At 56.4% G+C, this 19,563-nt stretch overlaps 1 protein-coding gene across 4 annotated transcripts in view; it reads left to right on the top strand.

Annotated features, from left to right (window-relative positions):
• The window catches only part of PAX2 (paired box 2), a 92,689-nt gene that overhangs the window by 7,525 nt on the left and 65,601 nt on the right, over positions 1-19,563 (top strand). For 3 of the 4 annotated variants that reach the window (XM_055119057.1, XM_055119060.1, XM_055119056.1), the window contains exons 2-4: positions 2,827-2,937; positions 6,396-6,561; positions 7,201-7,398. In XM_055119057.1, coding sequence (XP_054975032.1) covers positions 2,827-2,937; positions 6,396-6,561; positions 7,201-7,398 — 475 coding nt within the window. Of the gene's footprint in view, positions 1-1,646; positions 1,766-2,826; positions 2,938-6,395; positions 6,562-7,200; positions 7,399-19,563 lie in introns of those variants that run through there. The other variant, XM_055119059.1, reaches the window with a different exon arrangement.

The following is a 19,563-nucleotide window of genomic DNA, read 5'->3' as shown; positions in this document are numbered from 1 at the left end:
TGTGAGAAGTCCTCATTGCCTGATCTTGGACATATCTGCAGTCCTTGCCTGCAGTAGGTCTAACACAGAGGCATGTCTATCTGATTCTAGAAACGTCTACTGAGTCTTGGTGGAGGGGGTTTCTCCCACAGTCCTGTTTCTCCTCTAGTGTAGACTCCCCAAGACTTAACTTCCTGGTCCTGTATTAGGGACCTAGAGCTAAGGACGCCTTGCATTCTCAGCTCGGCAGCGCCTCTCTCCTCCCCAATTCTGCCGTTAAGGCCTGCCTGGAGGAAGCTGGAGATTGTTCTACCACCACCTGTGAGCTTCCTGCTCCCCAAACCCAGGAAACTGTTCCTTTTAGGTGCGCGATTCTGCTTTCCTTTTCCGCTTCCCACACCAAGTTAGTGCGTGTTCGTGGGGTTGTGAGGCCAAAGCAAACCCGAGAGCGCCATCTGCAGGTCTCCAGAGGAAGGAACTGACCTTTCGGGGCTGGACGCTGTGCCTTCAACCTCCTGCGCAGGGGAACCAGCTCTGGCGCCTAAAGGAAGGGGTGGGGTGGGGTGGCTGCTGGGACGGAGAGGCGGGAGGGGTGGGTTTTTTTCCTCCCAGAAATTACTCTGCAGGTGGAGCTGAGGTTCTGGAGGATCCAGGAAGAGGGGCAAATGCCGGGATCCCAGCAAAGCCCCTGAAGAGGGGGAACTCAGAAACCCGGTCAGATTGAGCCCGGCCCCAGCACCACCGAGGAGGAGTAAGGGCACTCTGAAAACCCCGGCTCGAGAGGCCCCAGGAGCCTTTTTTCTGGCTGAACTGGGCGGATGTGGCCCCTCTCCTAGCTCTGGGTTCTGGTCAGAGGGACAGCGGCGCTAGTCCCGACCAGGGTGTCTGAGCGCAGGGTCCCGAGGCGCGGAGAGCCCCGGCGGCAAGTGCGCAGCGCCGACTTCCCTGAGCCGCCCTTTCGCAGACCTAGGCAAGCGGGGGAGGGAGGAGGGAGAGTTAAAACATCAGCTGAAGTGCCAAGATGATTTATGAGATGAGGGAAAATATTTCATAAAGATCTCCCGGATATTCTGTACTTAACCAGTTAGGAGACAAAGGGCTTCTCCTGCCTGGTGCCGTGCGAACGGACCCGCGCGGGCGAGACAGCGGGAGCGAGCGGGCGAGGGTCGGGGAGGCTGGCTGGGCCGGCGGCTCCGGCAGGAGCGGGGCCGAGCGCGCGGTCTGCGCGGCTCCGGATGCTGAGCGGGCGACGGGCGGCGCTCGGCCGCGATCGCAGTCTCTTCTCCCCAACCGGGCAGCGCTGGCTCCCGCATCCTCTGTCGACAGCGGGCGCCTCTGCACGCTCTCCCTCCCCAAGCCCCTCTCTCTCCGACACGAGGGTCCAGGAGTCAAGTCCCTGCGCTCTCCCGGCGTCCTTTGGGTCTCACAGAGGCAGGTGCGTCCTCACCGGAGTCTGTACCAAGCGTTCCAGGTGGCCCAGCCCCACTGAGCAAGGGAACGAAGAAAGCCCAACATGCAGCCTCGCGTGGGACGGGAGAGCAGACACCACAGCGGGGCACTTTGCCCCGGAATGAGAATCAGGGGGGGGGGGGAGCACAGGATGGGAAGGGACCTCTGGAGGGACAGACGAAAGGGAAGGACCAGAAAGAGGAAGGAAGGATCAGGAAGGAACGGAAGGGAACTCAGAGCTGAGAGTTGGAGCGGGGGTTCTGTAAGACTGGAGATGCCCACCGGGCTCTCGACCTCCTGGCCCAGGCCGGCACGGGCCGCCGGAGCGCGGGGTTGGGTGAGTGGGCCACTCGGAGTCCGGCTCGGGCGGGCGCGCGGTGCTGCTTTGCGGCCCCGAGCGGTTGCCTGAATATTCATTAGCTCTGTCGCTCTTTATCCTTATCTAACGTTTATCTTATCGGCGAGTTTCGTTTCTCAGCGTAGTTTTAATCCGGGGCTCCCCTTCCCCCCTCCCCCCTCGGCCCTCTCCCCTCCCTCCCTCTTCCTTCTCCTGCCGCTCCCTCCCTCCCGATCCCCCCTCCCGGCCCTCCCCTCGCCAGCACCGGAGTGACAGGCGCGGGGCCCTCCTCGCCGAAGCTCGGGGCTCCGGCGCTGGCGAATCACAGAGTGGTGGAATCTATTGCCTTTGTCTGACAAGTCATCCATCTCCCAGCGCGGGGAGGGGGAGGGGGTCTGGAGGGGGCTTTGCAGCTTTTAGAGAGACACACACCGGGCGCCGAAGCTCCAGTCTCCGGCCGAGTCTTCTCGCAGCCGCAACCCACCTGGGGCCGGCCCGCTGCCGCCTGCGTCGCTCGGCTCGCTCCCTCCCTCCCGGCCCAGGGCCGCGGCGGCGCGCGCCTGCCTTTTCCGGGGGCGGGGGCCCGGCCGCGCTCTCCCCTCGCGGAGGCGCCCGCTCGGACATCCCGAGGATTGCTACTTCTCTGCCAACTTCGCCAACTCGCCGGCACTTGGAGCGACCCGGCGCCCCGGCCCAGCGCCCTCGGGCCGCCCCTGCTCCGCGCTCTCCGCGCCCGCCGCCTCTCGGATGCCCGGGTTCCCGGGGAGCTGAGCGAGCCGCCTTCGCAACCCCCCCAGTCCAGCCTCAGCCCCGGCCGCAGCCGCGGCGTGCGCCATGCGCCCCCAGAACCCTCCGGCCCCACCCGCCACCCCGGGGCCGTTCTGCTGACTGCCCAGCCCCGCGCCCCGACGGTGGGAAGTTGCGTTCGCGGCGCCTGTCGAGCTCCCGCCGGCCGGGGAGGATCCCGCGGGGAGAGCCGCGCCCCCAGCCCCTGCGTGCTCCGCCGCGGACGGGCGCCCGCTCATACCCCCCTCCCACCGTCCCTCCCTTTCCCCCTCAAGTCCTGAAGTTGAGTTTGAGAGGCGACACGGCGGCGGCGGCCGCGCTGCTCCCGCTCCTCTGCATCCCCATGGATATGCACTGCAAGGCAGATCCTTTCTCCGCGATGCACCGTGAGTACCGGCGCCCGGCTCCTGGCCCTGCTCAGGGCTCCGCGTCCCCACCGCGTGCCCTCCCCCTCGCGGCCCTGGCCCCCCGCGTTCAAGTCCCACGGTGGAGGCTACTGCCTCACCGCTTCCCCTCCACCTACTTCGTTCTTCCTCCTTCGCAGCGTTCTCAAACCTCCCCTTTCTCTTTCTCTGCCGCCTGTCACCAGACTTCTCCTACCTGCCTCTTTACCTTCCCTGCTGACATCACCACCTTCCTCCCTTCCACCTTCTCCGGACTTGGGGACCCACGCACATACACCTCCACGCTCCCACTCCAGCCACCCCATTCCTGGCCACCCTCTGCCCCCACCCCTCTCCCCCTTGCAGGACTAACTGTGGCAGTTTTCAGGAGGCTGTGTGGGTCGTGTTGTCTGTCTTCCCTCACTCCCTCCTCCCTATCCTCGTCTCGACCCTTCTCAAAGTTCCGTTGGGGTTGTCCAGGAGGAGACCCCCAGCTCCATCAGCCTCCCAGGGAGAACAATCAAGCAGAAAAGTATGGGGGTGGGGTGCCCTCTTTTGACCCTGGCTCCCAGGATTTCCAGAGCCTCCAGCCCAACCAAGGCTTCTTAGGGGCTGGTTTGAAATCCTGCCGCTTCTTTTCTTTTTCCATCTCCCAGCCCTCTCCTTCCCCTTCTCTTCCTGAGTTGGAAGTCTGAGATTGGCAGGACGTGGTGGTCATCTTTATGCACCTCTCTCCAGGAGGTGATCCAAAAACAAAGGGGTTCCGAGGAGAAATCCAAGTCAGCAAGAGTGAAAGGGGCTTCTGGAGGGGTCTTCTGGGCCGCAGAGCTCCCTTCTAATTTTGCCGGCTGCTTATGTGCCTCTCACTCCCTGGTGAGGCTGGTCCAGCCTGAGAGCGGGTCAGGGATGGGACAAGCAAAAGAGAGGGGTGAGGGAAAGAACAAAAGGAAGGCCAGAAAGGAGAGAGAAATAAAAACAAGGGGAAGCAAAGACAAGAAAACAGAAAGGTTTTAGGAGAGAGGAGGAGAGAGAGAGACAGACAGAGAGAGAGGGGGGAGTGGAAAGAAAATTAATGAAAATATTGGAAAAGGAAGACTTGTTTTAATGAAATTTGAATTTATTTAATGCCTGTCATGTATCTTTAGCTTGAAGAGCAATTCTGAAGGGGGAAAAATGCAGGGTTTTTTTTTTTTTGAAAGATAAATGGAAAACTTCTCCTCCTGAGATTAATAATTAAGTATGATTTGTAACTTTTCACAGGGAAAACTTTTTAGACCTGGCTTAGACCTGTGCTTCAGACAAGAATGCCTGGGTGGTGGAGAGCTGTTTCTCTCTAAGCATGCATGTAGCATCACAGGGGAAAGCTTTACAAAATACTTTTGGGATAAAATCTATTTCCCTGAATCGTTTCCAAGCCGGAGAATGCGGGGCCTCAGGGGGCGGCGGGTCTCGGGTGCTGAGACCCGGCTCATTCCGGCCCATCTCCGCCAGGAGTGGAACCAGGTCCCCTCTCCGTCCTCCCGGAGACCGACCGCGCGCCGCGCAGCCCGCTGCCGCAGCGGCTTCACCTTCCTCTTCTGCTGCTTCCGGGGCGCACTCTCCAAGCTCCCGCAGTCCTGGTTGTCATTTTGAATCCCAAAGGGAAGGCTGGCGAGCGGAAGGTGCTAGGAGCCGAGAGAGAGCGGGGACGCGAGGCCGGCCGGGGGCGGCGGTCCAGCTCCAGTCGCAGCGCGAGTCTGCGCCGCCGCCGCCGGCTGCAGCGGCGCATTCCAGGCCCGACTCAGCGCCCGGCCGGCCCCCAGCCTGGACCCGCGCCGGGCCCCCTTCCTGTGCCCATCCCATAGATTGGGGACGAGGGGCCGGGCCAGGAGCCCGGGGAGGCTGAATTATTCATCTTTAATCTGCCCGCAGCTGCCGCCTTTTCAGACTGGTAACGCGAGTTCTCCCGGGGCCTAAATTATTGATGGTTGGGGGTTTGGAGGTGTGTGTGTGTGTGTGTGTGTGTGTGTGTGTGTGTGTGTGTGTGGCCGGGCTAGAGCTAGGGACACTAGCCAGAATAGGGCGCAAAATTAGAGGTAGCCTCCCTTCCTGGCCTCAGATCAGAGGTCTCACCCTGGGGGTTTCCCAATCAGGCCTTGTTCTCGGTACCCCCAGGGGGGTGCCGGCGAGCAAGGAGCTGCTGGATGCGGAGGTTCCCGCTTTCTCCGAAAGTCGCCCGCATCCGGTCAGGCTAGGGCTGCAGGTTGTCGGCCGGCTCGGGCCTGGCTCAGCTGCTGGAGCGCTGCGCGGGAGAAGGCTTCGTAAACGCCGCGTCGGCGGAATCGCTCTGGGTGCAGGATTTCTAGACCATTGTAGGCCGGGGAGAATGTGGTGCAAGGCAGCGTAGCGTTGGGGAGCCCGCGCGGGAGTCGGGCTGAAACCCCGCGCCTGCTTCCTGGCCGCCAAAGCCCACGCATGCCCTTGCCGGGCGGTTTCCAGCGAGGCCGCGGCGCGCTCAAGAAGAGGTCGGAGACATGCCGCCGGCTCGTGCTGCCTGCGCAGGGTGTCCTGGAGCTCTTAGCCCGGCTGGGCGACTGTACCCAGACACCTGGGCGAGGCGGGTGTGGGGTGAGGTGAGCCGGGCGCACCGCAGCGGACAGGAGTGCGGGAGTAGCCGGCCGGGCTAGCTGTTTGCTCCGCTGCTGGTCGGTGTCCAGCCCGATGGAGTCCAGCGTTTTTCTGCAGCCCACTTTCTTTCAGCTTTGACAGGAAGAAGGGGGGGCGAGGGTTTATAGGATCCCCCAAATATCCAAAGATAGAGAAAACAAAGAACTGATTTTAATTTTTTTTTAAAAAAAATAGGAAAACAAAAACTAGGCATAGTCATAGGGAAACTTCCGTTCTGGTTACAAATAAATACAAGAAAAGAGGTAGAGGGCCAAAGTGGGGGAATATCAGCCACTTAGCCCTTGTGTGCAGAATCAGTCCGCCTAGAACCCCCTCCCCCAAATCCTCCTTCTCCCAAGTCCTCGCACCGCACCCACCGACTGCTCGCTCTGGCCTGCGGTTCGGCCGGCTCCGGCGCCTGCCAGGACCTTCCTTTCCTCTTTCCTACTTTCTTTGCTGCTGGCATAACTTCCCCTTTGCTGTTTTCCTCCTCCTTTTTCCCCCTTTCCTCCCAGCCTGCTTCCCCGTTCTTTCCCCGGCTCTCTGCCTCGCTTTACACTGGTCTTGAGCCTGCCTCATCCTCCCCCAGTGCTGTGGCCAGTCGGCTTCAAGCGGCATCCGAGTGTCGGGTGGGGAGCGCGGTTCCCACCCCCAGTCCTGGGCGCCGGAGCTGCGCTGCCCGAGGTCCCTGGTTTCCCCCGCGTTGCCTGACCACCCTGCCTGCTCTTCGCACGTCCCGGGCCTCCGACCCTGACTAATGGCCGGTCTCTGCTGTGTGGGGGGTGTTGTGTTTTTTTCTTGTCTCTCCCCAGCAGGGCACGGGGGTGTGAATCAGCTCGGGGGGGTGTTTGTGAACGGCCGGCCCCTGCCCGACGTGGTGAGGCAGCGCATCGTGGAGCTGGCCCACCAGGGCGTGCGACCCTGCGACATCTCTAGGCAGCTGCGGGTCAGCCACGGCTGTGTCAGCAAAATCCTGGGCAGGTGAGGGCCTCGGAGCTGCCCCTGGGGGGGCCCTGCCTCCTCCGCCTCAGCAAGTTGATGGGGGCCTCTCGCTGGGGTAGTTGGCTCCAAACTAGGGGACTGGGGACAAGTGAGATCTTCACTCACTGGGGAGAACTGGTTCAAAGAGCCCCAGAGTCAGACTTCCTCCTGGGTGTGGGCTGGGGCGCAGCCACATTCCCTTCTCCAGAGAGGGTGGGGTGTCTCTTCTGGCCGACTTCACGGGGATGAATGGAACGAAACAAAATGGGTTGGGGGGAGTGATGAAAGTCAGTGTTGGGGAGTGTGAAGACGTTCTTCAGGCACCCTGGGGTGGCTTCAGCCCTGATCAGTTGAAGGGGGGGGGTCTCCTGCCCTGCCTAAGTAAGACGGGGACTTGCCCTTCCAAGGGAACCTATTACAGCCAAGAGAGGGGCACTCTTACCTTCCTCCCCCTCATGCACCAGCCACAAGTCCCTCCGCCCTGGCCAAGCACCCCCCTGGATGCCAGTTTAGCCACTTAGTCACGCTGAGCCATCCCCCCTGTGCTGCTGCCTCCGTTGGGGAGCGTGGGCCCCTGTCCCCGCCCGCGCCACCGCCTGCTTCCCCGCTGACACTGACACTGCCGGCCTTCTGGCGCAGGTACTACGAGACGGGCAGCATCAAGCCTGGAGTGATCGGAGGCTCTAAGCCCAAGGTGGCAACGCCCAAAGTGGTGGACAAGATTGCCGAATACAAGCGCCAGAACCCAACTATGTTCGCCTGGGAGATCCGAGACCGGCTCCTAGCAGAGGGCATCTGCGACAATGACACAGTGCCCAGCGTCTCCTCCATCAACAGGTAAGCAAGCTGCCTGGACCCACGGGGGGTCCAGGCCAAACTCCAGCTCCTGCCTGCAGAGCTGTCTCTGGAGTCTTTCTCCAGCCTCCAGCCTTCCTCCCTGCTCCCCTCTCCAAGTTCTTTGGGCTACTGCAGAGAGGGGTTCTGGGGAGAGGGGAGAAAGAGAGAGAGAGAGAGAGAGAGAGAGAGAGAGAGAGAGAGAGGGCGTCTTCAGCTTCGGGCCGGGTATTCCCCGCCAGGCTTCTCCCGCTGGCGTCCTGGAAATGAATCCAAGTGTTTGTGGTAATTAAGACTCCAAGATTACGCGCCTCGGTATCTAGAGACAATCACAGCCCACAGCCGAAGACTTGAAAATGACCAGTGTCTATTCATCACCTCCAAACAGACTTCCCTTTCTGATGGCATGCTCCCTTCCCCAGGGGCAGCCAACTGTCCTGGATCCCCCACCCTCTCTGCCAAAAGCTAGCCTCCCGGGAACCCAAACCTCACTCGCGAACTCCGCACGAATTTCCAGCCTGTGAGCATAAGGATCCAGGCTCGGGGAGCAAACAGCGACTGACAGTCAGCACTTGGCAGGGAGCAGAGTACTGGGGTGTCAAGCAGGGAGGGACCCATCTCCCCAGTGAGGCTGAACTTCAGACGTGTGTCTTACCTCCTCCCTTAGACTAGTTCGTTCCCCCAGCACAGGCTGAGGCAGTTGCAGTTGACACGTGCTGAACTGAGCTGGACCTAGAGGAGCACAAGCTCACTGGGCTGTGGTGGGAGAACCCACTCGACTGCCTGCTCTGCGCCTGGGCCCCCCCCCCCCCCCGCTAGTGCACAACCTGCACATCTGTGCAGGGGCGAACACTCAGGCAGCAGGGGGAGGAGGAGTAAGTGCTGGACCGAGGCTGGACTCGATCTCCACAGAGACCTGCCCACCGCCCTGGCTAAACAACCCTGGCCAGCCTTTGCCCCCTGGCTCCTACTTTAAGGCAAATCCCCCCACTAACAAGGAGGGTTTCGTCCCCTTGTTATTTTTTGCCTTCTTCGTTGCCTCATTATTAGGACAACTAATATTTCAGAGAGTGCCTTTTCTTTTGAAACTGGCATCCCCCATCAAGTTATTTAAAAGATTTTGTTTCAAATGATGTGGAATTATCCCAAATCATCCTGCGAACAGCAGGTAAAATTAGCTGGTAGAATGTACCTTGGCTAAAGAAGATTCCCTCTGCCACACTCGTGCAGTAACGCACTGCGAGGCGACCCCAGAAATTATCCCAGTGTGTGCCATCTGTATTAAAATGGTTATTCAGTTATGAAGAGGGTAACATAATACTGATCAGCTAATTATACACCCTCCGAAAATCCTCCAGCTCCCTGGGCCAGACCCAGCCTGCTATTGAGAGCGCAGTAGTTTGACATTCAGACTCTTTACCTACAAGCGGGAGAAAGGTTCCCGGTGCTGGGGAGCCGAGTGAGTCTTTTGCATTTAAAAACAAAACAAAACAAAACAGTGGATGAGACTCAGGCAGCCTTGGGGCAAAGGTAGGGGAAGTGGATAGCAAGGGGAAGGGGGCTGGGCAGGGCTGTGGGAGCCACAGCAGGGAGCCCGGACTGGCCGCTGGTCCTGGAGGGAGTGGGAACTGGTGAGCAGAGTGGTCCTGCTGAGGACCAGGGTGCTGGGACTCAGAGGATGGGCTGCCTAGTGTTTCGGGGAACCGCTGCTGTCACTGCGGTCGCTGAGAGCATTTGCATGCCCTGGGGGGAGGGGAGGACTTGTAAGACAAGAAGTGTCCGTTCAGGTGATTTGCTTTGTTTGATGGGTAGAGGGCTCAGAGCAATTAAGGCAGGCTTGATAGCCCTCCCTTACCGAGTCTAGCACCCCTGTGTTCCCTCTCCCCAACATACACCCCTTGCTGACAGAGCTGGTTTGGGAAGCTGCCTCTGGTAGAAGTTTGGGGGATTCTCCTAGTCTAAAAAGCCGAGGGGAGCAGGGGGACGGGTGGTCTCAGGATCAGGCTCCAGAGATCTTGAGGTGCGTAAACCAGAGTTGGAAGAAAGTAGGCAGTCAAGCCCCAGGGGCGTGGGTGTGGGAGGAAGTCCCTGCAGCTAGGCAGCATGGACAGCTGCAGAGTCCACTCCACTCAGAGGGGCCTCCCGGGGCGCAGTGGCCATCTGTGGGCAGGTGTTGTTGGGAGGAGAGGCCTGGGGAAGCCGCCAGCAGTGCCGGCAGCCAGTTTTCTGGGCCAGGAGGTCAGTTTTCTAGCTGGCTCTGCCACAAGGAGCAATTAGGGTTTTCTTGATTTTGCTTTGGGACAGAATCCCTCCTTGTTCCCTTTTTTTTTTTCTGTTGTTTTGTTTTGGGGCCACACCAGGTGGTGCTCAGGGCTCACTCCTGGCTCTGTGCTCAGGGATTGCTTCTGGCAGGGCTTGGAAAACCAGGACTGACCAGATGTGGTGCCAGGATTGAACCGGGGTCAGTCACATACCAGGCAAATACCTTCACCCCTGACCTAGCTCTTTAGCTTCTATGCTGGGACGAGTTCCAGAAACTTTCCCATCTGCTGCTGAGTTAGAGAAGCACCCAGGCTCTGTTCCTGTTCACTGGTGTTTACTCAGAAGGGAGAAGGTTTCCCCTACAGGCTTTCACCTTATTTTTTTTTTCTTTTTGGGTCACACCCAGCAAGGCACAGGAGTTACTCCTGGCTCTGCACTCAGGAATCACCCCTGGCGGTGCTCAGGGGACCATATGGGATGCTGGGAATCGAACCTGGGTCGGCCGAGTGCAAGGCAAACGCCCTACCCGCTGTGCTATCGCTCCAGCCCGGAGGCTTTCACCTTAAAGCCTGGCATGCTACTGTTGAAGGCAGGGTGTTGCTGGCACTGGTGATGCCAGGAGCTGGACGAGTAAAATTCTCAGTGCAATAGGCAGAGCCAGAAAGTGTATGCATTGGGGGAATGGGCTACTCATGGGTTTGGAGCTTGGTCTGTGGTGAGGTATTCCTCTGTTGATATTTTATAACTGCTGCGAGTCAGGGCATGCGCTTCCGGGCAGCTGGCTAAACAGTCAGTCTATACATCACACCCTCCAGAGCCAAATCAGGTTTTCTATCTCCTCCTCCCCAAAACAGATGCTGCTGCTGCACTCGAAATATGCCATAAACAAAATTGATTTCCATGCGTTAGAACTGGCTTTGGCTTTTTTCGGCTCCGGTTTGTGAGAGAGACTTAGAGATCCAACCCACCTCCTTCCTTGGGAAATCCTTATAGGGAAACCTCACATAGAGTAAGTCAAGGAGGTCTTCCAACCCCATACCAACTGTCAAAAACCTGGATGGTTGACTCAGCATGTTGAATGTCATTCGTTGCTTAGCACATGGAATTTACATGACTTATTCTCAATATTGGGTGATTGGTTGCTGAGTACAGAGTGATCAACTCCTTTTGGGTGTGGAGGAGAGGGTTTGGGCCACATCCTGTGATGCTTGGAGCTTACTCTTGGCAGAGATCACTCCTAGCGGTGCGCAGGGAACCTTATGGGGCGCCCGGATCAAACCCAGGTTGGACACGCACGGGTAAGGCAAGCCATCTTACCCGCTGTACTACCGCTCCAATCCCCAGAGTGATCAACTGTTTTTTGTTTGCAGGTTGTAGCTTCTAGGTTGTAGGTTGAACCTGTTTATAAACAGGTGATTTGTGATGGCACACTGGGATTGGGAAGTGGCTTGAGAGTGGACAGGCTGGGGGAGAACTATAAGAAGGGGAGAGAAAGTAATTATATCCCTAAGCAATGGGCCAGGCAGGAGGATTTTCCTGAGTACATGATAGTCTTTAGGTTTAGTTGCTGCTCTGGACAGAGTTTAGGTCCTATAAAGAACAGGCACAGACTGCAGAGAATTTAGGGCTTCTGATGAACTCAAGGAACTGTCTTGGGATGAGCTCTCCTCCCTGTTTGTCTGTTTTGCTTTCTCGGGGATCAGAACTACCCTGCCCCTAATCTCTGGAGTCCATTCTCCCAGAGTCAGTTTCTCAGGAATCTGCCGCCACACACACACACACACACACATGTGTTGCCGGCCTGCTGGCTCCAGTGAGCACTTTCTCCTAGCAGTGGCTTCTAGAAGTGCCCCCAGTTCTGTGTTAAAAAAAAATCCCAACCCTGTTGTTCATGGGTCTTTGTTCTTCATCAGAGGCTTGGCATTAGAATGACGGTGACCTGCAAGTGGTCCCAGTAAGCTGACAGGGTCACACTCATCCTCCCTGAGGAATGTTGAAGACATGTTCAGGGCTGGAAGCTATATTCTCTGAACCTGAACTCAAATTCAGGGTCCAGAAACATGGTCTATAGGATTATTGCATCAGGCTTGGCTTGACTCTGAGTGAGAGGACAGCTTAATCTGCTATAGCTCCAAACTCTGCCATTGTTTGGGACCCAAGACTTTTGACTTCATAGGAAAGACCCAAGGCAAGTTGGTGAACTAAAAATTCTGCATAGAGAAAATATGACCAATGAAGATAGAGGACTTGTCTCTGTGGTCCTAAGCCTAGCAATCCAAATCATAAATAGCAGACCAACCTGCCAGGTGGTTATCTAATCAACCTTGCTCCTCTATCCTTCTCAGAGAGGGACCAGCTACTTCTTTGGTCCTGTCTTCACAAGGCAAAACAGAGGTATGGCCATTGGTTTCTTTTTTTTTTTTTCTTTTGCTTTTTGGGTCACACCTGGCGATGCACAGGGGTTACTCCTGGCTCATGCACTCAGGAATCACTCCTGGCGATGCTCAGGGAACCATATGGGATGCTGGGAATCGAACCCGGGTCGGCTGCGTGCAAGGCAAACGCCCTACCCGCTGTGCTATCGCCCCAGCCCCAGTTTCCTTATTTCTTAAAAGGAGTTGCTGACACTGTCTTCCTGAAAAACCCAATTTTGTTCCCTGATTTCAGATTGGCCTTCTTGGCCAGCAACCATACTGGTCTAACTGGCTCCCTGTTGGCTGGCCTGGAACGAGCCATGGCTGGTTGCCCTGAGGTATTACCTCAGGAAGATTCTCTTGGGGAAAGCGAGACAGGAGAGGGCTGTTGCTCATGAAAGCTCCAGGTGGATTTGGGTAACGCAGAAGAAAGGGGAGGGGAAACCTTGGATAAATAAGTAAATAGTGTCCCAACTCTTCTGAGAACTCAATAAAACAATCACATCAAATATGAAGAGGCATAAATCTTGTGTCTGCACAGGTAACCTACTCGATTGCTTTTATTATCGCTCAGGCTGCCCCCATTTATTACCGTCCACAGCCTGGGCAGAGGAGGTTGCAGGCAGGGTGGTCTCCAGTGCAATCCTACACCCTCAGAGGCAACAATCAGCCCATACAGCCCCTGATTTCGATGGGAGCTTGGGAAGGGCCCATCTGTCTGCATGAAAACCAATCAATAACTCTGTAACCAGAGCCCTTGTCACAGGGAAATGGACAACACAACAGTTCAATACAGGGGCCACAGGGGGAATTAGCCAAGTGGAGATGGGACCAAGCAAGAGCAGCCCCCAGAGAAGGCGCAAGGGGTGCCTAGAGCAGGGAGTGTAGGGGAGGGCATGGGGGTGAGGCTGGGCACGGCCGTGGCTTTGTGTGCATGTTGGCACATAGTGAAGATTGCTGTCTAAAGTCGATCCGGGGCGTGTGAGGGGCTGTGTGGTCTGCGGGTATGGAGAACCCGTTGGAGAACGGACTTGTTCTGCAAGCACAGGATAGGGTATTTGTGCAGGTGATGCTAAGGGTTTGTGTACAAGAAGAGCGCAGCTTCTATAGAAAGAGCAAACAACAGTAGGAATCAGGGCAAAAGATGACTCAAGCATCCCCAACATCGTGCTTTAGAAGAGGGTATACCGGAGAAGCCCCTGTGGGATAGGGGTCCTGTTCCCCATTCGCCTCACAAGGACCAGCAGAAGAATCCCTCAAGCCAGAGCTCCACTGTCTGCTCCCCACTTCTCCGCTGCCTACCTCCAGCCACGCCTCCACTCTGTCCCTTCTGCTGTGTCCTGAGGCCCTCGAGCCCCTTAGGCTGCTCCCAGGAGCTGTACCCCATCCTGTGAGGAGAATTCCCTATTCTATCATTTGCTGCTCTTAGTTTCATTTTTAAAAATTGAGATGACATTAGTTTATGTGACTGTATGTGTTATAGAACAGGTTCACTTCCTGTTCTTTATAAGGATGAGGTGAAGGGAGCAAACCAGTTCTCTGAATTCTGTGGAACCCCCTGAATACTCCCTTCAACACCTGCACCCCATTTTCTGAGTGAGGTGGCAAACGTGGAATTCCTGCAGGGGACACAGTGACAGGGGTACTTATGCTCATGCAGATCCCCTGGTCTAATGGAGAGCTCAGGGTTCCAGGCAAATATGAGGGGGGAAGCTGGGCTCTTGTAGTACTGTAGCACTGTCATCCCATTGTTCATCGATTTGCTTGAGCGGGCACCAGTAACGTTTCCATTGTGAGACTTGTTATTGTTTTTGGCATTTTGAATACGCCACGGGTAGCTTGCCAGGCTCTACTGTGCGGGCGGAATATTATCGGTAGCTTGCCAGGGTCTCTGAGAGGGACGGAGGAATCGAACCCGGGTCAGCCTCGTGAAAGGCAAGCACCCTACCCTCTGTGCTATGGCTCTTGTAAGCAGTCTCCAAATACCAGTGCAGTGTGAACAGGCAGAAAATGTAATTTCCAGGCCTGAGCTATAGTACAGTGGGTAGGGCATTTGCCTTAAGCGCCGACCTGGGTTCAATCTCTGGCATCCCATATGGTCCCCCAGGCACTGCCAGGAGTGTTTCCTGAGTGCAGAGCCAGGAGTAACCCCTGAGCATCACTGGGTGTGGCCACCCAAAAATGTCAAAAGAAAAGAAAAACTCAATTGTCTTGAGGTCTACCCATCTACCACTCAACTACAGGTTGAGAGGTTCCCCCCTCCCCACCCTGGCTGAACGGATCTGTTTTCCTGGTGCTCTGAACATTAAATATATGTGATGGCTTCTAGGCACAGAAACGGAATGCTCCATCCATTCCATCCGCGGTGGGGTGATAAGGACTGGTGTGAGTCAGCTTGTGTCTGCTCAGATGAAGGGTGGGGGTGGGTGAAAGGCAGGGGTGCCCACAGGACATTACATCTGCAATCACAGATAGGGGCTGAATGCCTCCTCCTTGGTCCCTGCAGACCAGTCAACAGTAGGAGCTAGGCTATTGTGAAAAGTGGCACTAGAATAGATTGGACTCAAGATTATGCATCTCATCAAATGGGCAAATGGAGCGAACTTTCCCTTTCATTTTCATTTGCATGTAGCACTTGGGTTAGCCCCAGGAAGAGGGGCTGGGCTACAGGGCTGCCACCTCTGCGGGGAGCCCCGTGTCAGCCCTGTTGGCAGGACTCATTAGGGACTCACAGTGTAAGCAACCGAGAAGATGCTCTTCTTCAGGGGCTCTGCCTGTGGTAGCGCACCCCCACCGTAGGGCACCCCCCCCCAGCAGGAGGCGGAGCAGAGGCACAGTCAGCAGCAGCAGAACCTCAGGGCTGGTCCCAGGGCAGCCTCCAGTTCCCCTCCAGAAGCCAGGCACTGGGGACGGCAGGAGGAACCAGGTGGAGGATCCCTTAGCTGGGAGAGGACTGAGACCAGGCTCCATGGGGAGATGCCGGGTGTGGAAAAGGGGAGAATGACCTGGATGCTGCAGAAGGAGCAGACCGTGTTGCTGGGAAGGTGTGGGGGAGGGAGAGGCTGGGCCTGTAGCTCCTCAGCAACCCTCAGAAACAACTAGGCTCCCGGAAGTTTGGGTTGTTGTTTCGGGGCCACATCTGCTGGTTCTCAGCTGTTACTCTTGACTTTGAATTCTGGGATCACCCCTGGCACCGCAGGGAACCATATGGGATGCCAGAGTTTGAACTCAGGTCAGTGCTGTGCAAGGCAAGTGCCCTGCCCACCGCACTGCCTTTCCGGCCCAGGCTCTCGGCTTCAAGAGAGAACCTGATCAGAAGAGATTCTGTGTTTTCCCCAGAGGGAGAGGGAGAAGTAGAGTTGCTGGCCATCCAGACAGGCCAGGTCCGTTGGAGGGACACCAGAGGGAGACAGATGTACCCCAAAGGGCCGACGGGCTAGAAATGGGCTCTGAGAGGCACGTGTGGCTCAGACCCACAGAGGCCCTCCCAGGAGCTTCGGATGAACGGGAGGTGTGAGCTGGGCTTGCAGCCCCAGACAAAAGGCATACAATCTGCTTTCTCCTCTTTTTAAAATTCTGGGTAGGTGACAGAACACATCATTTAGTCTGGTTCAGCTCCGGATCACGTGGTCCGCAGCCCCCGACATATGTAACGGGACATAACTAAGACAGTTCCCCTACTCCTCGCCCTGACACCAGGGGAGAGGGTTTATTCCACAGCAAAGAGGGGTGTTTAGAGACGGAAAGGGGAAGCCACAGGGAAGGAGGACGAGTGGGCAGGGACAGAGGTGATGGAGGGCTGGCAGAGAGCTCAAAATGCTGAGTCCACACTTTGCATGCAAGAGGCACCCCGTGGTCCCTCGGGCACTGCCCAGGACAATCCCTAAGCGCAGAGCTTGGGAGTAGCCCCTGAGCACCCCTGGGTGCTGCCCATAACTGAAAAAGAGAAACGAAGAAAAGAAGTGAGGAGGAAAAAGGGACTTAGAATGGTCTCAGACTTCTGCCAGTCTAGATGGGGTTTTGCGGGGAGCAAGTTGCAGGGAATCTAGTCACTTGAATTGGGGACTGGATCCCACTCCTCTCAGCCAGAACATGGTAGGAGCCGGGGGAAGCCAGGGCTCTGGGTAACTGACGAAATCACAGAGGGCAGGAAAGAGAAAAGGAGAGAAGGGCGGAGGGAGAAGGTAGGTGGAGGAGCAAAGACGCAAAGACAGGCTTGGGAGAAGAAGTCAGGACGGGGAGTGTGTGGCCATCTGTGGTGGGCGTGTGGCTCACTGCCAGGCCGGCCAGCCTGGCAGTGAGGTCACTAGCCTGACTCCTGGCAAGAGGGAGCATGGGAGAAAGACCCAGAGCCTGGGAGGTCCCGGCTCACCGGGTGCTGCAGGAGAGAGCAGCCTGCACCAGGGGCTCTGCTACGAACCAGCCTTCCTCCGCCTGCCTCCAGCCTTGCCCGGACTCCACCAGGAGCAGAGGAAGCCCGAGACAGGTTGGGCAGCTGCTGGCAGGAGAAGCAGAGAGCTGAGAGGCAGGGCAGCAGGCCAGGAGGAGAACTGTGGTAGGAAACCAGAGAGAGGAAGGACTGTGAGAGGGCAGGAGCACGAACAGCCATACCCCAGAGCATGGGCATGGGACTAGACTCTGGGGCGCCTGGCCCTGGTCCTTTTGGGGTCCTGGAGGTAGGAGGGGGGATTTGCTGGGCTGGTGGGCAGATCAGAGATGGTCAGGGTGAGCACTCACCTGCTACTCCTTCTCCTACAACCTTTGTCCTAATTCTGTGCAGGACAAGACGGTAACCTGCCCGAATGAGGTATTGGAGTTGGTGGCTCTGTGTCAGCGACTCTGTGTGGTTGTTTGGGAGCGAGTGTGTGTGTGTGTGTGTGTGTGTGTGTGTGTGTGTGTGTGTGTGTGTGTGTGTATTCACCCGGGCTCCAGTGGCTCTGCTGTTTATGCCCCAGGATGCTGCCTAGGTGGCTTGTGGGAGTCTTGCCAAGAGGAGCTGGGGAGAGGGTTTCCAGCCAAAGGGCCCCAGTGCAGAGCTGCCGGTCATTGTTGGTCTCTTTGGGGGTGTTGCTGAGAGGGAGCTAGGGTTGTCCTGAGGTGCTGGTGAGCAGGGGTCCTGGCAGATACACCCCCACACCTTCATCTGCGTGCATGCACACAGGTGCATTTCCCTGGTGGTGTTGGGTGGGGTGGGTGGGGTAACAGTCCTACGAGAGGTGATCCCAGGTGTTTGGTTTGTGTCTGCTGGGGGGGCTCACAGGCATGCACCCCTCGGTGGAAACAAAAAGGCCAGGCCATTGATCTTCTTTCATCCAGCTGGGAGTTTGGGTCCCTCTCACGCCTCCTCTCTCTTCTCATGACTCAGGCCAGCTAGTGGCTTGGGAGGCTAATCTCGGCAGACTCTAATTGAAGAGCAAAGAGCATTTGATAAGATAAGGAAGGCCATCCTTCCTCCAGGGACCAATAGAGGTGTCACGTTCCCTGCTCCACTCTGCTGCCCCTGAGCTGACACAGTGGGGGTGGGGTGGGATTTTCTACTGTCAGGAGAAGCGCATCCTGCCACCCACACATCCTGTCTCCCATCCCCACGTCCATGTCCATCCTCAGGGCCTGGAGAGAGTGCCTCGCCCCACAGAGCACCCCTTACCCCCCAGGACAGAGGAGAAGGGAGAGGGAAGATGCCAGGAGAGAAGTCGGGGCAGAGAAGTCCGGCAACGGCCAGTCCCCGCTCATTTTTTAACCACAGAAATGGACGAGGTATAAGTGTTGGCGGGAGGGTACCTTGTTATGGAGACTCTGGAGCCTTTTAGCCAGTCTGGCCTGGGTCCAGCTTCCCCTAGAAATAATGGTCATCCTCATTCTTCCACCCCCATCCTCACCCTGCACCCAAGGTCACTGCTTGCCCTGGACTCTGGATCAGGTCATTCCTGGAGGTCAGCACGGACTCCGTAGGAGGTGACCTCCCAGGGTGGGGACAAGAAAAAGTTGCAGGAAATTTATTTCATGGCCCATGGCTGCTTAGAAAAGGCGATTCCAGCCGACGGATGTGATAAATGTTAACTGAGCATTAATCGCATTAAAGAGGGCCCTATAAACTTTTCATTTCTAATTAAATTCGTCCAGTGATGCTGCCCAAGCGAGTACTCTGGGCCTTTGTTTATGTGGAAAATTAAAATGCAAATACAATGGGATTTATTTCCAGGAGCAGAGGGATGGGCTGGCCCTCTGGCTACTGGTCTCCAGGCTCATGAGGCCAGGTAACTGTCTCTCTGGAGATGCTGTTTCCCCCTTGGAACACATTCCGTCATGAAAGGAGAAGCCAGAGTCCAAGGTCAAATGGAGTTAAAGGGCTGGAGTGATAGCATAGTGGGTAGGGCATTTGCCTTGCATGCAGCCAACCCGGGTTCAATTCCCAGCATCCCATATTATGGTCCCCCGAGCACTGCAGGAGTAATTCCTGAGTGAAGAGCTAGGAGTAACCCCTGAGTACTGCCAGGTGTGACCCAAAACACAAAAAAACAAAAACAACAACAAAAAATGGAGTTAGAAATGAGGAGATGTGAGATCTTAGAAAAAGGCCAAAAGAGGAACCTGAAATATAGCCGTGGGCTCAAAACAATAGCACAACAGGTAGGGCGCTTGCCTTGCATGTGGGCAACCAGGGTTCAATCTCCAGCACTCCACGTGATCCCCTGAGCCCCACCAGGAATGATTCCTGAGTCCAGAGCTAGGAGTAAGCCCTGAACACGGCTGGCTGTGTCCTAATTCCTTCCCCTATCCTTCTCACGCCACACACCAGAGAAAGCAAGAAATTTAGGCTTGTCCTGGCTTCTGTCCCTATCCCATCTCACTTCTTCAGGAGGATCCCCCTCCCGAAAATAAAAAACCTGTGCTTATGCATGATAGATGCTGCACACCTTCTCCACGGCTCTGGGAAGAAGGGAAGAATGTAGGGGAGGAGACTGAGAGGAAGCAGCCCCTCGCAGTCCTGCTCCTAGGAAACAGATCCTCGGTGAGGAGGACCTAGGATCTGCCTCTCTGTCTCCAGGAGTTTGAGTCAGCTGCTGTCCACATAATGGTTCCTCGAGGCTCTCTCTGCCCGTGCCCAGTGGCATTGACACAGGGCAGCAGAGCAGAGAGGCACAATCCAAGAACGCTGCGCTTGCACGCCCACATCCACACCGCCTTCTTGCGAGCAGAGCGAGCCAGTCACTCCAAAGAATAAACAAAGGTACCTTGCAGGGGCCTCCTTCAATGCCCTGATCTCTTTGATAAAAGCGATAACCCGAAATACTCTTGAATGGAACAATCTAAAGTTCCTATTTGCTCAAACATAAATTAAGTAGAGTGGAGAGAAAAACCTGGGTTAGAAAAATCATTGGGGTATATCGGTGGAGACACTGAAAGATCGCTATGCTGCTCTGGGCTTAAGGAAGTTGTAAATAGCATTAAAAAAAAAAAAGAAGTCGTGAGGGAACGAAAATGGAGGTAG

This window comes from Sorex araneus, chromosome 11, assembly GCF_027595985.1.
Source record: "Sorex araneus isolate mSorAra2 chromosome 11, mSorAra2.pri, whole genome shotgun sequence".
Classification (NCBI taxonomy): domain Eukaryota; kingdom Metazoa; phylum Chordata; class Mammalia; order Eulipotyphla; family Soricidae; genus Sorex; species Sorex araneus.
This window is presented reverse-complemented; position numbering and strand designations above follow the sequence as displayed.